The sequence below is a fragment of the Candida metapsilosis genome, assembly GCF_017655625.1.
Source record: "Candida metapsilosis strain BP57 chromosome Unknown scaffold5, whole genome shotgun sequence".
Taxonomy (NCBI): Eukaryota; Fungi; Ascomycota; class Pichiomycetes; order Serinales; family Debaryomycetaceae; genus Lodderomyces; species Lodderomyces metapsilosis.
In genome coordinates, this window is record NW_027138163.1 from 41689 (window position 1) to 57349 (window position 15661).

Genomic DNA, 15661 nt, shown 5'->3' on the forward strand with positions numbered 1-15661 from the left:
CCCAGCATGTCCGATTTCCCACCTAATGTGTCGATAAGACCGTTGACTATTGAAGATATTGATCAATGTATAGAATTAGAGAAGAAAGGGTTCCCCGAACACGAACGATGCACGCCAGCCAAATTCAAATATAGACTAACGGTGGCACCAGAATTGTGTTCTGGCTTATTCATTAGAGACTACGATTATAAATACAATTACATCAATTTACCAGAAGTTGCTAAATCACTTCAAGAAAAACACGATGCTGATGAGAAACGCGATTCGGGAAAGAATAAAGGTGGTGATTCTGATGATGAGGAATTTCCAGAAAAGTCTTCTGTTGTTAAGGAGACTTTGATTGGTCATATTTTAGCTACAAAAGTAGATGGCACGAGAATCACTGAAGCTTCAATGGAACTTCCCTCTGAGGATGTTAAAGGCTCAGGACACTGTGAATCATCGAGATATATTGGTATTCATTCGGTTGTCATTGCTCCTGAATGGAGAGGTAAGAATTTGGCTGCTTTATTGTTGCACGATTATATTCAAAAATTATCTAATCAAGATATGGGAGACCAAGTTGTGCTTATTGCTCACAAGGAATTGATTCCATTTTATGAAAAAATTGGATTCAACAATATGGGTGAAAGCGAATGCAAATTTGCCAACACTACGTGGTATGATATGGCTATAGATTTAGTTCCCGCTGATGATCTTTAATGTCGCTAGTTAGAATTTGTAAATTTTTTTTTTGTAACGTTTTTTATAGCTTTGCAAGGCTAAAAAGGAATATGAAATGAATGAAAAAAGTTAGATGTAAAAAATGTTCTTCATTTTTTAGGCATTATTGACAATGTTTAAAGTTCCGCCACCAATTCAAAGAATATTCGACTCAGTGCCACTAACGAAGTATAAAAGCAACCAGGAAGATACGTTACCAGGGAAGCTTTATTCTTTCTCCTTGAAAGCACCATCAGAGCCGCTTATACTTGGTGTTTACAACACCTTTGAGTATGGAAACTTTGTTTTACCAACGGATCCAATTTCCTTATTTACATTAATCATACTAGCTAAAAAGAATGGATTTGGGTTGCCAAATGTACAAGGCAAAACCACAAGTGGAATCACTCGCATCCCATTCCGTGGTTCTCCATCTAATGCACTTCCAATTCTAATCAGTGATGGATCAATTAGAACAATTGAAAATTCCGAACAAATTGAAAAGAAGATTGCATTAAATAATATCAAATTGGAAAAACTACTCATGATTAGTGAGTTTATTGATACTGTTTTATTTGATTCCTGGATAGCATGTTTATTAGTGGATGATATCCAGCCTCAAACTTTTTATCAACTTTTTGGCATCGACAATGAATTAGAACTATTTGAACTAAAGAAGCAGATACCGGAATGGAACAACTTTTCCGTGAGACATTCCTCACTTTTTGGGTACTTCAACAATCAATACTTGCACACATTTTATGCCTCCCAATGTGGCGCATTAGAAGATGCTATAAACCAGTTGAAACACTATTTAAGTACCTCGGATCCAGAGCAGACAATCATAAAATACAAAGTTGCAGCTTTTGTCATCACATTTGATCAGTTTTTAAAAGATACGCAGATGGGCCAAATATTAAGCCGGTTCCCAGAAGTAATTACCAAATCGTATGCAGTTTTAGACAGTTAAAGTATATACCCTATCTACTCTATCGAATGGCTAACGAATCAACTCCTCCAGTTAGAAGTACCTTGATATTGTCATCAATCAACTTTTCAGCAGTATCAGACAAATGTTTCTTTGGATCTTGCTTACCAACATACCTTGTCTTTAATTGCTCTTCAGTCAATTCCTTTTCTTCACTGACCCTTTGACTATACAACTTGGCAATATTCACCATCTTTTGAGTACTCTCGACATTCTCAATTTCATTATGATTGTAATCTATAAGATTCAATCCTGATTGCCAGTTCTTCTTGTGCAAATTGAGCAACATATTCGTATCATCTGTCGTCTTGTGGTAGTCAATATTTAATGAATAGTAGTGACGGTTCAATCCATGTATCAATGCTTGAATAGAAGGCTTATTCAAATGACCAACATTGGAAGTAGATTGACGTGGTTCTTGACCCATCATCAATGTAGTAGTATCTATGGTTCTAAATGCATCAATCACAACTTTACCCTTGACTGATTGAATAGGATCTATAACAACAGCAACTGCCCTCTTATTCAACTGCTCAAAAGATTGTTGTGTGTTTACATCAACTGAAGATAGCCAACAGCCAAATCCTGGATGTGAATGGTACCAGCCAACAACCGACTGATCTCTTCCCGTTTGTCTAAGCATATCCATCATCTTTGTTTGAAACACATCATCGACAGCTTCAACAGAGACACCAGTACCCGACTGAGGCATAGCAAAGACATCGTACACCTGTATGGTAAAATCATCCACAAATTCACCCAACATCAATCCCATCACTTCCATTGGCACACCAGCTCTTCCATGCTTCAACATTTTAAGTAACGCAAGAGATGAGATGTAAACGGTTTCGGAATTATCAATTGCTGGTCCATCTGTTTGTGGTGGTGCTGCTCCACCAAGGCCAGCTCCTTGTCCTAGTAATCTCTGTAATCTTTCCATGATATATATTTGATTGGCGAATTTGATGGGAGATTCAGTGGCAACAAAAACAGTGGAATATTTTTCTCTGTTTTCCAACAAACAACTACTTTGAGGTAATCACGTGCACTACCTGTATATAAAACAAGCGGCTCCAAAAAGCCATACGGCATTCTAATCTCGTCTCTTTCTAATTTTTTTTTTCACTTTTTTCATACCCGTTTTCCCTTTAAAAAAAGTTTATACCAACAAGTCCAGTCACAATGTCAGACGGTCCTAGATCACTTGAAGGAAAGAAGTACCCAGCCAAGAACCACGCGCAAAAAGTTCATTCACTTTTGCAAAAGAAAAACTCTACAAAGGCTAAAGATGTATCATTTTTCATCAGCGGGGAAGATTTAGAATTGTACAAGTATTGCGATCAAACTAGACCATTTAGACAAAACAGATACTTTTTCTACTTGAGTGGGGTTAATATTCCAGGATCACATGTGTTGTATCAAAGTGGCAGCGACAAATTGACGATTTATTTGCCTAATGTCGACAAGGAGGATATTATGTGGTCAGGATTACCATTGTCTAAGGAAGAGGCTGCAAAAAAATTTGATGCCGATGAGATCAAGTATGCTGCTGATATAGCTAGCGACTTAAAAGAGTTGAAGAATAAGTCATACACTACTGATATCAACAAGTTCAACATGGACTTTAGTACCTACTTGGTTGAGAAAGACGAGGATTTTTTCTACGCCTTGGATGAAGCTCGTGCGATTAAAGATGAGTATGAAATTGAATTGATGAGACATGCTGCCAAAATTACTGACAACTGTCACCTTGCAGTTATGTCAGCATTGCCAATTGAAACCAAGGAGACACATATCCATGCGGAATTCATGTACCACGCGTTACGTCAAGGGTCTAAGAACCAGTCCTATGATCCTATTTGTTGCAGTGGTGAATCATGTTCCACCTTGCATTGGGTGAGAAACGATGGTGATATTACTCCCGAGAAGAGGTCTGTTTTGATTGATGCTGGTGCTGAATGGGATTGCTATGCCAGTGACGTCACTAGATGCTTCCCAGTAAATGGTGAATGGACAAAGGAGCACTTAGATATCTACAATCTTGTTTTGAAAATGCAGGATGAGGTGTACAAGTCAATGAAACCAGGTGTTGAATGGGAAGATCTCCATCTTAAAGCTCACAAAGTCTTGATTGAAGGATTCCAAGAATTGGGAATTTTCAAAAAGGAATATTCAGTAGATGAAATTTTTAAAGCTAAAGTCAGTGCAAGATTTTTCCCTCATGGGTTAGGTCACATGTTGGGTATGGATACACATGATACTGCTGGGTATGCCAACTACTCTGACCCAGACCCACTCTTGTGCTACTTAAGAATCAGAAGAAAACTTGAGCCAAATATGGTTGTAACAAATGAACCAGGGTGCTACTTCTCTCCTTTCTTATTGGAAGAGACTTTGGAAGACCCCGCAAGAAACAAATATATCAACAAGGATGTCTTGGATAAGTATTGGTACATTGGTGGTGTTAGAATTGAGGATGATGTGTTAATCACCAAGGATGGATATGAAATCTTTACGAAAGTGACAAAAGATCCAAAGGAAATTAGTAAGATTGTTAAAGCAGCACATGAGAGGGGTGTAAACAGCTTCCATAACATTGTATAAAGAAGTATTAATTTAAATTGTGTATAACCGAAGTTTTTTTTGCAATCATATTTACATAGTGTACATAGTGTACTGTGGTGTAGTGTAGAGTAATTTAAATTTTTCTGCTGGTTGTGTCTCTCCTTTCTCTCCATTGTCACCGACTTTTTTTTTTCCCCTTCTCAATTGCTATTTCTTTCTTCAACTCAACACTCTTTTCTACTACCCCAAAATGGATGAAAACTACGACGTTATTGTTTTAGGAACCGGATTGACCGAATGTGTCTTATCTGGTCTCTTATCAGTCGAAGGCAAAAAAGTGTTGCATATCGACAGACAAGATTTCTACGGGGGAGAATCGGCTTCTCTCAACTTGTCACAATTATACGGCAAATTCAAACCATCAGCTCAAAGACCAGAATTGAAAGGAAGAGATAGGGACTGGTGTGTTGATTTGATTCCTAAATTTCTTATGGCAAATGGTGAATTGACCAATATATTGGTACACACGGAAGTCACCAGGTATATTGAATTTAAACAGATTGCTGCTAGTTATGTTTACAAAGGTGGTAAAATTGCTAAAGTTCCATCAAATGCCAAAGAGGCATTGGCTTCACCATTGATGGGAATCTTTGAAAAGAGAAGAATGAAGAAGTTTTTGGAGTATATTCAAAATTACGATGAACAAAATCCATCTACACATCAAGGATTCGACTTGGATAAGAACACGATGAATGAGATTTACACCTACTTTGGATTGGAAAGTGGCACCAAGGATTTCATTGGCCATGCAATGGCTCTTTGGTCAAATGATGATTACTTGAATGAAGTTGCTAGACCTACGTATGAGAGGATTTTATTGTATGCACAATCTGTTGCCAAGTATGGAAAATCCCCTTATATATATCCATTGTATGGATTGGGTGAATTGCCTCAGGGTTTTGCCAGATTATCAGCCATTTATGGAGGAACTTATATGCTAGATACACCAATAGATGAGGTATTGTATGAAGGTGAAGGTGCCGACAAGAAATTTGCTGGTGTTGTCACTAAGGAAGGTACCGCAAAAGCTCCTATAGTTGTTGCTGATCCAACCTATTTCCCTGAATACGTTAAAAAGACTGGACAGAAGGTAATCAGGGCTATTTGTTTGTTAGACCATCCAATACCAAATGTCGACTTGGACTCTTTACAAATTATCATTCCTCAGAATCAAGTGGGCAGAAAGAATGATATTTACATTGCTGTGTTGTCTGATGTTCACAATGTTGTTCCAAAGGGACACTTTCTTGCCATTGTGTCAACAATTATTGAAACTGAGACCCCACACATTGAGTTGGAACCGGCATTCAAGTTGTTGGGTCCAAGAATAGATACTTTGATGGGTATTGCTGAGTTGTATGAGCCAAAGGATGATGGAACAAAGAATGGAATCTACTTGTCCAAGAGTTACGATGCTAGTTCTCATTTCGAATCTACTACGGATGATGTTAAAGATATCTACTTTAGAATCACTGGAAAGCCCTTGGTTTTGAAGAAAAGAGAGACTGAAGAGGACGAGTCAAACGTGATTCCATAACTAGAGAGAACTTACAGAAGAGAATAATTTTCATTTAGTTAACAATCGTTTTATTGTAGATTGAGTTTTACGCCTCTCGTGAAAAGATGTTTCCACCCAAGGACTTTCTTGGGATTTCCGATTCACTTAAAAACTTTGCCTCAAATTGTCCACCAATGATCAACACATCTCTAGTCAAATCAATGACACATCGATGTCTTTTCAACATATCCAAACCAAACAAGATACCCACTGAAGTATCAACCACATAAAACGAACAAGGCAACTCGACACCGGTGCCATGTATCTCTAACGGCACACTATGAATCTTTCCTCCAATGTTTTGTGTCCCCACACCAACAGCTTGTCCTTGGAACCTCTTGTCGATTAATCTCGATATTCCACACTCTTGAGCAATATCAGGACTAATAATCGTCATAGCCGCACCGGTATCAACCAAGGCGACTTGCTCAACCCCATTAATCTTCAATTTAAGATAGAGCATATTGACACTGGTAAAGCTCTCAGGACTGATATCCCATGCCAACTTCATATTCTCCTCAATTGCCTCTTGTTGAATCAATTCCATAATACGTGCTTGATTTTCAGGGTTATCGGGATCTTGTTGCAAGCGAAACAACTCTGCTTGTGTTGCCGACGAGTCTCGTTGTTGTTCCCTTACTTGTTCAATCATCAAGCTTCTAAACATTTCAGGATTATTGATTGCATTGTAGAGACTAGGTTGACTTATCCGAATGTTTTCAATAGCTTGTGGGTCCGATAAAATCTGTTGCCTCACCATTTCAACTCGTTCGTTAATTTGTGAATCTGAGGGTTGACCAGCGGCAGCGGGAATAGGTGCCAGGTGCTGTGAGGATGCTGACCGTGGTGCCGCCAGTACAGCAGCTCTTACCTTAGACAAGATCAATAAATCATCGTTGACAATTCCCAACTCGATCAATGTTTTATTTGCCTTCAATGGGTTGCCATTTAATTTCAACGTTTGTTCTTCGGGACTAACTCCAGTTTCCGCTTGAAGGTAAGCTTTGAAATCATCAAGTGATAACGACTCGGGAACATCCACGGAGATAATGTCTCCACTGAAATCTAAAGATATGGTTAATTGCATTTTTGCCTTTGGAAAAAAGTTGAAGTTGCAAATGGGGAAATTTAGAGATTTTTCGAGATAAATTTATAATCTTTGAACGCCACCTTTCCCGAATGGCAAATACCATTCTATTACTAATATACACATACACTTATAAAATTAGGGATAAGTATCTCCGTTTCTTATATTACGCAATCGCTCACTGATTCGCCACCTGTTTCCTCCCCTATGCATTCACTACATCTGGAATAATCATAGCAACCTGATTCCCATTCAACAACATCTTCTTAACAGCCTCATTCTGTCCTTCATCCTCATTATCAGTGACGACTGTAACATCTTCCAACACCATGTTGACAAAATCATCAAATCCTATTAGTGTGCCATGAAATTCTTTATCGCTGGTCATCAATATGCGGACTTTCTTTCCAATTGATCTATCGATAACTTCTAAAGGGAGCACTTGTTGCGGTATGGACCCGCTTGTACCTTCAACAGTGGATTCTTCACTCATGGTGTGCGTGTCAGTGTTGTTCTTTAGTTACAATGACTTTAGTGGAAGTGTTTTTTTTTTTTTTTTCTTTCTTTCGCTTCGCCTTGCCACTTCGCACACAAAGTTGGCGCAAAGCTACGAATTCAATGGTAGTAGTAGTATCCTTACAATTCTATATACGCTCATAGTTATACCCTTTGCAACTACGCAGTAGCCCAATTCTTCTTCCCTTTCCAACCTTCAAAATCAATCAATGCTTGCATACATCCCCACTCAGTAATCTTATTCTGAAGCCACACCAAGTTGACTGGCTTGGTCAAATAATCATTACAACCAGCAGTTAAAGCATTCTTTCTATCAACTGAAGAATTGGATGACGCAGTCAAGGCAACAATAATAACCGGTGACCTGAATGTGTTTGCATCCAACTTATCATCCGGTTGTAGCTCATTCAATGCTAATTTACTCAATTCAGTGTCATCAAATACACCAATCTTGTTCAATTTTTCCAAATGTCGTATCTCCTTTGTAGCTTCTATACCCGACTTCACTGGAAGTTGAATATCCATCAATACTAGATGGAACCCTCCCTTTTTCCACTTGTCGATTGCTTCTTGGCCATTTTTGGCAATCTGGTAATTGATTTTCCGTTTTCTTAAAAATGCCCCCAAAATGGCTTGATTGATGGCATTATCTTCAACAACAAGAACCGAGATTGAAGGAAACACTTTATCCAAAGCGGGATCGCTTTTAGTATCAGATTTGGCATTTTTTCTCGAAGCAATGGTCTTTGTTAAAGATGGCAAAACATCACTCTTAGAGGACTGCTCTGTTGAAGGAGCTGGCGATGGAGAAGAGACAAAGTCAGAATCAACCTTTTTATCTTTCACCGCAGGGTGTTCTTGTGGAGAAGTGACTTCAGATTTAGCTTGAGTAGCATCTTCGGTTGTGTCAGTATTCTCTTGTATTTTGGACTTTGATGAGCTGGAGTTGATGGAAAAATTCTTTGGCAAAAGAAGGATAGCTTGTGGGTTGGACTTTTGTAATGGTGATTGAACAACATTTGCATGCGATTGATTTCGAGGAATTGGAGAGTTCTTTGCAGCCGTTAGTGACGGAGACACTGATCTATCCTTATAGTGAGCACCAGCATAGCTTGACTTAGGAGCTGGAAAGTTTTTCACTTGACTCTGGGATTGCGAGTGTTGTTGCTGCTGCTGCTGTTGCTGTTGTTGTTGTTGTTGTTGTACTGCAGGAGTCGGTCTTGTGAATTCAGCTTGTCGTGGTTGAGGCTGTTTTATATGAGACGTTGGCTTTGCAAAATGTCCGCCTTGGTCGGAATAAGAGTGTCGATGATGTGAACCCTTTGGAGCAGCCTCCTTTGCGTTTGAGTGGCCAAAGCTTTCAATTAATATCGCATCTTTCATGCCCATGCCTTGTGGAAAATATGTATTTAGAACTTGCCACACATTCCGATCTGGCTCCAACAACCTCGCTTCGTTGATTGGTCCATTTGGTTGCGTCTCCAGTACATTCTCGGTACTTGGACTATTCAACTTGTCCAACTTTAGACTCAAGTTAGCAGCATCCTCAAACCTTCCAATTGAGTTTGGATATTTTTGAATTATTTGAGACTTTAAATCGTCGATTATATCATCCCTGTACGCCAAAATCGTAGTTGGTGTTCCTTGTGGCATCTTCACCCATATTCTTCGAGGTTTATTATACTCTTCATCGGCAGCTGTCCATGTAGTGGGATTCAGATTCAGATTAGAATAATTCGGTGACTTGCCTCCACTAGTGTTCACCAGGAGACTAGATTGCTTATCATTATTGTTGTACTTGTTTTGCGTCAAATTCAACGAAGTACTGATCCCGCTCATTGGAGCACTCATTGAATGCCTTGGTACCAGACCCATTGAAGGAGACTTCATCTGATACGGAGGAGCAAAGTCTCCGCTATTGTACATATGGCTCATTCGGTGGGTTTTTGGTAATGGGTTCGAGTTGTATCAAAATTTACAATTTTTTCCTTAAAAAAAAATTATCTCGCTTTTGTCCCTTCCACTTGATCTCTGTATATATAACCCCCCTTGATGTAATTACACTCATGAGGCACCTACACAAGAGAAATGTAAAGAAAATACACTGATATGCCTAATTATATATTTCAGTACGTAAGAAGCTACCGAGAGCGAGAATTTTACGCATTGGTGGAAGCTATGACAAGCATAAAACTATTCAACAGTACAAATTAATCCCATCATATATCGATTACAATCATTCCCAGTCATCATCATCATCATCATCATCTCCTTCCTCTTGAGGCTTGCCCTTTTCGGCAACTTTACTCGAATCTGACTGTGGCTTCTTAGACTCCACTTTCACTGGAGCATCATCGTCGTCATCATCCCAAGCAAAGTCCTCCTCCTCCTCCTCCTCATCCTCCTTGTCATTCGCCTTTCCCGTCAGGCCACCTTCCTTTTCCCTACGTAGTAACTCCTTTCTTTGCTTATCTAAGTCTTTCAACTTGTCTTCATTTTTGAAATACCGATACCAGAATGTGCTGTAGCTGACTTTTACCGGAACAAGTTCATTCATTGTTTCCGTTAACGTTTCAGGATACGTTTTCAAAAGAGACTCAATCTCTGAAGTTTTTGAATCGGGATTGAACTTTTTCATCTCGTCTTCATCGTCAAGCGTATCATCAGTGTAGAACGATCTAGTGGTGTGTAACTTGAGCAAATCATTCTCATACCTTGTAGTTCCATACTGAGTGTATAAAGGTGAACTGTAAATCACCTCCTTCTCCTCCGACTCCTGTTCTGGTCTCACAGAAACTATGTTTGACAAAAATGATGTGAATTGGGTAACATACTCACCCGCCTTGTTCTCAACTGCCTCCAACCTAGAGTCCAAACCATCCAAGGCACTATTAGCAGCCTTTTTCAACTCATCTAGATGCAATCGCTGTTCTAAATTTGACTGTTTCAATTGCTCTTGAAGCTCCTTCAAGCTTTCACCCACCGATTGCAAATTCTTATTCTCGCCAACGTTTGCCTTCAACACATTCAATTGATTAATCAAGTTTTGCTTATGCTCATTCAAATGGTACTTATCTTGAAGCACCCCAGCGTTATCTTTCCACAAGTTTTGAAACTTTGTTTCAACTACACCATAAGCTTTATCGATTTCTTGTTCTAAATTCTCAATAGTCTCCTCTGTCTTGCTGGATTTGTCATTCTCTGGTTTCAGTTTAGATGCATCTTCATTGAAGATCTCTTCTTCTTGGACGTATACGGTGTCAATTGGATCCATTGTTTTGTACCCTATGAAGTGGTTATTCGGCTCGTGTCATTTTTCTTCTCCCCGAAAAACTTGACAATTTTTTTTAACGAAGGGGAGTGTGACAATGTACACACAGCAAAGGAGAAGAAAGGGATCTACCTGCTACTTTGCTACTAACCAAATGGACATACTTAAATGCTCATCTACAATGGTCTACACAAGAACACATACCCACAGACCTCACTTTGACATGTACTAACGCAGAGCTCATCTTCAGTGGGGTCGTCGTAATAATTTCGCGCTTAATTATTTCGGCGTAACGGACTTTGCACCGTTGGATCGCAATCGCGCGCGCTCCATAAAATATATATCGCGGCATTCCCTCGATCAATCCAAAGAATCTACATATCTTCACCCTCGAAAACACATTCTCAATGAGTAATACAGCGAAAGGATGCTTGCTCTCCATCCAGAATGCCAAGTTTAAAGTCAACTCGTTAAAGAATGCACCTTTTATATTTACCCAACCTATTACGGACTTCCATATAACATGGGGTGGCACTGGAGCCAAAACAAACAAGACTAGTGCCGACACTTGGGCCATAACTGGGCCATCTAAATCTACCATGTTGAAAGTAGTAGCTGGAAACTACATATCATTCCCACCTCTTTCAAGAACATATCCACTCATCAATGAACCAGCGACTCAACTTCAATTTTTAAACTTTAATGACAAATCAGGTTTAGATAAAGTACACATGTCAGCCAGATATGAATCTTACTCCTTTAAGGGTGCTTTGGAAATGAGTGACGATACCAATTCTGTTTTCAATTACGTCACAGGCTTGAACAATTACAACACTCAACATAAAGATTTTAACCAACAATATGTCCACCATTTGATGAGTCTTTTCAATTTGAGTCACCTTGGAAAGAAATGGATCAATTCATTGAGTAATGGTCAAATGAGACGAGCAAGGATTGCAAAGTCTTTGGTAAACAAGCCGAAATTGTTAATCATTGATGATCCATTTTTAGGTTTAGACCCTTCCAACACCGAGAAAGTTAGTCAAGCTTTGAGAAATGTACATGAAACTCTAGGAACTAGTATTGTGTTGGGGTTACGGCCGCAGGATGAGATACCAACTTGGCTTGAAAACGTGTGTTTTGTGAATGAAGAAGGGATCTCATTAGCAGGACCACAAGAGGATGTCTCTCTGGAGTTGAAACAGATTGTCAATGCTGACATTGGCAGTGAGAGTAAGCCAGCTGAAAAGTCGTTGGTAAAGATAGATCCTGAAACTACATTCAAAGAAGAGACAATTCACATAGAATTCAACAATGCCAGAGTTGCTTACAAAGATTTGATCATATTGAAGGACTTTAATTGGAAGATTCCCAAGGGAAGTAAATGGAGAATTTTGGGAGACAATGGAACTGGGAAAACTACAATTCTTTCTTTAATCACAGCAGACCACCCTCAGAGCTGGAGATCCGTTTTGAAAATAAACAATACTTTGAGAAAGACAGGAAGTGGAGTAACCTTTTTTGATGTCAACAACCAAATTGGAATATCGTCACCCGAGTTGCATGCATTGGTTCCACAACATAGCAGTACAATGAAGGATATCATTTATAATGGAATAGTCCGAGACATTGGGAACTCAAACTTTTCCTACAAGGTGAAATGGGATAAATTGGACGAGGAAACAAAGAATAGAGTTGATTACATTTTGAATAAGTTTGAGGACATCCTTAAGGAACATGGAAACACACCCTTCATTGATTTGAGCATGACAAATCAAAAACTAGCACTATTCCTTCGAGCAGTGATTAAAAATCCGGAAATATTGATACTTGACGAGGCGTTTTCTTGTATGGAAGATGCTCATGTTATGCGTCGCTGCCATGAGTTCATCTCTCAAGATCCATTATTCAAAAATATGACAATATTGTCTATTGGACATATCGAGTGGGAATTGTGCAAGTATGACTATATGCTTAAGTTAACTGGTGATGAAGATAGATCGTATGAGGTATATAAAGTAGATGAATAAAAGATATAAAACGCGTATGACGTTCTTTACTTGTAGTAGTAGTAGTACGTTACTCATGATGCGGTGGTTTCCCCTATATTCAAAAGTTGTTACGTAATCATCGCGTAATAATTTTTATATTTTTTAATTTTTTTTTTTTTTTTCTTCTTCTTTCATTTGTTCTTCACTTCGACAAATATTCTATTTTTAAAGAAGACCACCAGGATAATATACTCAACGGGAGACCAATTGAAATCGATAATAAGAATCACGTAATCTGAGTTATTGACATCATAAACTTTCACTTCATCCAACACACGCTTTAGCGACTCTCACAGAACAAATCCCTACTCACATTTCATTCCTTATTTTTGTTGTTCTAGCGCTACGGTACTTCAAACTTTACTCAATCTAATAAGCATAGCCATAGTTTGTCCTCCCCACCTCCCCCCCTCCATGTCATCCAAAAAGTACTCAAAGTCCATCCCGAATGCCCCGGAAGATACTCGACCTATAGAAGTCAGGAGTAATCTTGAATACGGTAAACAACTGTCGGATGAATATTTATATGTGTCGAAACATCCAGTTGGAGAACCTTTACCAACCCCAATTGATGACGATCCTCCATATCCTATTTATTTATTAACGTATTTAAACTATCTTATATTGATTATTATTGGACATATTAGAGATTTTTTTGGTAAAATATTTAAACCTCAGGAATACAAACATTTGGTTGAAAAGGATGGGTATGCTCCATGGTACGATGGATTTGAGAGTTTCTACGTTCGTAGATTGAAAACCAGAATTGACGATGTGTTTGCTAGACCTATTTACGGAGCTCCAGGAAGATATATCAAGTGTTTTAACAGAATAAGAGATGGGAAAACTGGTTACTTGTATGATGGAAATTCGACTGAATGTCTCAACTTGTCTTCGTATAATTATCTTGGATTTGCACAATCGAGTGGAGTCTGCACTGACTTTGCATTGAAATGTGTCGATGAGTATGGTACCTCCGGATGTTCACCAAGGTTATATTGTGGTACCACTGACTTGCATCGTGAATGCGAACGAGTTATTGCTGACTTTGTGGGAAAAGAGGATGCTATTGTTGTAAGTCAAGGATATGGTACCAATGCCACGTTCTTTGCCTCTGTTTCCGATTCTAAAACTTTGATTATCTCAGATGAGTTGAACCACGCATCAATCAGGTTTGGTATTAGGATTTCTGGAGCTATTGTTAAAGTGTACAAGCACAATGATATGAAAGATTTAGAACAAGTCATCCGTACTCAAATTGCCCAAGGACAACCAAAGACTCATAGACCATGGAAAAAGATTATCATTGCCGTTGAAGGATTGTACTCAATGGAAGGTAACATGGTTAATTTGCCTGAAATTGTCGAACTTAAAGAAAAGTATAAATGCTACTTGTTTGTTGACGAAGCTCATTCAATTGGTGCTTTGGGACCAGGAGGAAGAGGTATTTGTGACTATTTCTCAGTTGATCCAGCAAGGGTCGATATTTTAATGGGTACATTGACCAAATCATTTGGTGCTACTGGTGGTTACATTGCTGGTGATAAAGTATTAATTGATAGAATGAGATTAGACTATCAAACCAACTCTTATAGTGAATCTGTACCTCCACCAGTATTAGGACAAATGATCTCATCGTTGAATGTCATCAGAGGAACACTTAACCCAGGCGAAGGACAAGAACGATTACAAAGAATTGCATTCAACTCGCGATACTTGAGATTAGGATTGAAGAAATTAGGATTCATTGTATATGGTGCCGATGACTCGCCTGTTATCCCAGTATTGTTGTATTTACCATCCAAAATGCCTGCTGTGTCTAGAATGTTGTATGATATGGGAATCGCCGTTGTCGTTGTGAGTTACCCTGCAACTCCTTTAGCCAGTGCAAGAGTAAGGTTGTGTGTTTCTTCAGCCTTGACAAAGGAAGATTTGGATTACGTGCTAGCAAAGTTTGATAAATTAGGGGACTTGTTGTACTTGAAATTCAGTAGTGGTATTGGTGGTGGTTGTAAAGTCCCCGGACAAGCACCACGTTGGTCAATTGAGGATATTTTGGCTACTAATGTTGAGGATTGTAAAAGACCTAAATTACTATAAGATATTTGTGTAGGTTAGAGTAAAAGTATATAAATTAATAGTAATAATAGTAATAATAATAATAATAATAGTAATAGTAATAGTAATAAACGATTGTCAAAAAACAAAAAAAAAACAGAGAGATACCGAAACAAACTCCCACGACGTCAAAAGATGACAGTGATTCCAGAAGCTTATATCCCCCCACTACGATTCAACTTAGTCCAACCGAATCTCTATCGTGGCGCCTATCCACGAGAACCAAACTTTAAATTCCTAGAAACACTTCAACTCAAGACAATAATTTCATTAACTCCAGAACCAATAACTAAACAGACCGACCCAGAATTTTACCAATGGGCAAAAGACCAATCCATACATCTAATGCATTTAGAGTGTGCTTCAGGAGGTAAAGGAAAGAAAAGATCGGTACCTTTAGACTACGATTTAGCTTTATCTGCTCTTCACGTCATGATCCACAATCAATATCAACCGATATTTATACACTGCCTAAATGGTGGACAGATTACCAGTTTACTAGTTGCATGTTTGCGGAAACTACAGTTTTGGTCAGCTATTTCCATATTCAACGAGTTTATTAATTTTACAACTAATATTACAGTCAATGATCGATTATTCGTCACAAACTTTCATGGAACGGTCAAAATCTCTTCCAAAGATAAAGCTCCTTGGCTATGGGTGGGAGTTAGCAAACACTTGGTAATGAACCATCCCAAGATAAAGGTAATTGAAACCGATGAAATAGAAGATCTTCGTATATAAA

At 38.6% G+C, this 15661-nt stretch overlaps 12 protein-coding genes across 12 annotated transcripts; 7 read left to right on the plus strand and 5 right to left on the minus strand. All coding sequences in view use genetic code 12, as the record gives it.

Annotated features, from left to right (window-relative positions):
• Positions 1-6: 6 nt before the first annotated feature.
• I9W82_003757 (polyamine acetyltransferase) lies at positions 7-702 on the plus strand (the record flags this gene model as incomplete). Its single annotated transcript, XM_067692755.1, has 1 exon — positions 7-702. One exon carries the CDS (start codon positions 7-9, stop codon positions 700-702), a length of 696 nt encoding a protein of 231 aa, XP_067547345.1.
• A 133-nt stretch (positions 703-835) lies between these two features.
• SAM35 (SAM complex subunit) lies at positions 836-1672 on the plus strand (the record flags this gene model as incomplete). Its single annotated transcript, XM_067692756.1, has 1 exon — positions 836-1672. One exon carries the CDS (start codon positions 836-838, stop codon positions 1670-1672), a length of 837 nt encoding a protein of 278 aa, XP_067547346.1.
• Positions 1673-1691: 19 nt separating this feature from the next.
• Positions 1692-2630, minus strand: I9W82_003759 (proteasome regulatory particle lid subunit; the record flags this gene model as incomplete). Its single annotated transcript, XM_067692757.1, has 1 exon — positions 1692-2630. One exon carries the CDS (start codon positions 2628-2630, stop codon positions 1692-1694), a length of 939 nt encoding a protein of 312 aa, XP_067547347.1.
• A 242-nt stretch (positions 2631-2872) lies between these two features.
• On the plus strand, positions 2873-4294 carry I9W82_003760 (putative Xaa-Pro dipeptidase; the record flags this gene model as incomplete). Its single annotated transcript, XM_067692759.1, has 1 exon — positions 2873-4294. One exon carries the CDS (start codon positions 2873-2875, stop codon positions 4292-4294), a length of 1422 nt encoding a protein of 473 aa, XP_067547348.1.
• A 211-nt stretch (positions 4295-4505) lies between these two features.
• On the plus strand, positions 4506-5852 carry GDI1 (Gdi1p; the record flags this gene model as incomplete). The annotated part of the gene is made up of 1 exon (XM_067692760.1): positions 4506-5852. One exon carries the CDS (start codon positions 4506-4508, stop codon positions 5850-5852), a length of 1347 nt encoding a protein of 448 aa, XP_067547349.1.
• Positions 5853-5919: 67 nt separating this feature from the next.
• On the minus strand, positions 5920-6960 carry DDI1 (Ddi1p; the record flags this gene model as incomplete). Its single annotated transcript, XM_067692761.1, has 1 exon — positions 5920-6960. The coding sequence occupies one exon, from the start codon at positions 6958-6960 to the stop codon at positions 5920-5922; it is 1041 nt and encodes a 346-aa protein (XP_067547350.1).
• Positions 6961-7165: 205 nt separating this feature from the next.
• On the minus strand, positions 7166-7453 carry I9W82_003763 (RNA-binding protein; the record flags this gene model as incomplete). The annotated part of the gene is made up of 1 exon (XM_067692762.1): positions 7166-7453. The coding sequence occupies one exon, from the start codon at positions 7451-7453 to the stop codon at positions 7166-7168; it is 288 nt and encodes a 95-aa protein (XP_067547351.1).
• A 182-nt stretch (positions 7454-7635) lies between these two features.
• On the minus strand, positions 7636-9351 carry SSK1 (mitogen-activated protein kinase kinase kinase; the record flags this gene model as incomplete). The annotated part of the gene is made up of 1 exon (XM_067692763.1): positions 7636-9351. The coding sequence occupies one exon, from the start codon at positions 9349-9351 to the stop codon at positions 7636-7638; it is 1716 nt and encodes a 571-aa protein (XP_067547352.1).
• A 361-nt stretch (positions 9352-9712) lies between these two features.
• DOS2 (Dos2p) lies at positions 9713-10750 on the minus strand (the record flags this gene model as incomplete). Its single annotated transcript, XM_067692764.1, has 1 exon — positions 9713-10750. The coding sequence occupies one exon, from the start codon at positions 10748-10750 to the stop codon at positions 9713-9715; it is 1038 nt and encodes a 345-aa protein (XP_067547353.1).
• Positions 10751-11154: 404 nt separating this feature from the next.
• Positions 11155-12777, plus strand: MODF (Modfp; the record flags this gene model as incomplete). The annotated part of the gene is made up of 1 exon (XM_067692765.1): positions 11155-12777. One exon carries the CDS (start codon positions 11155-11157, stop codon positions 12775-12777), a length of 1623 nt encoding a protein of 540 aa, XP_067547354.1.
• Positions 12778-13212: 435 nt separating this feature from the next.
• LCB2 (serine C-palmitoyltransferase) lies at positions 13213-14898 on the plus strand (the record flags this gene model as incomplete). Its single annotated transcript, XM_067692766.1, has 1 exon — positions 13213-14898. The coding sequence occupies one exon, from the start codon at positions 13213-13215 to the stop codon at positions 14896-14898; it is 1686 nt and encodes a 561-aa protein (XP_067547355.1).
• A 153-nt stretch (positions 14899-15051) lies between these two features.
• On the plus strand, positions 15052-15660 carry OCA6 (protein-tyrosine-phosphatase; the record flags this gene model as incomplete). Its single annotated transcript, XM_067692767.1, has 1 exon — positions 15052-15660. One exon carries the CDS (start codon positions 15052-15054, stop codon positions 15658-15660), a length of 609 nt encoding a protein of 202 aa, XP_067547356.1.
• Between the last annotated feature and the right edge of the window lies 1 nt (position 15661).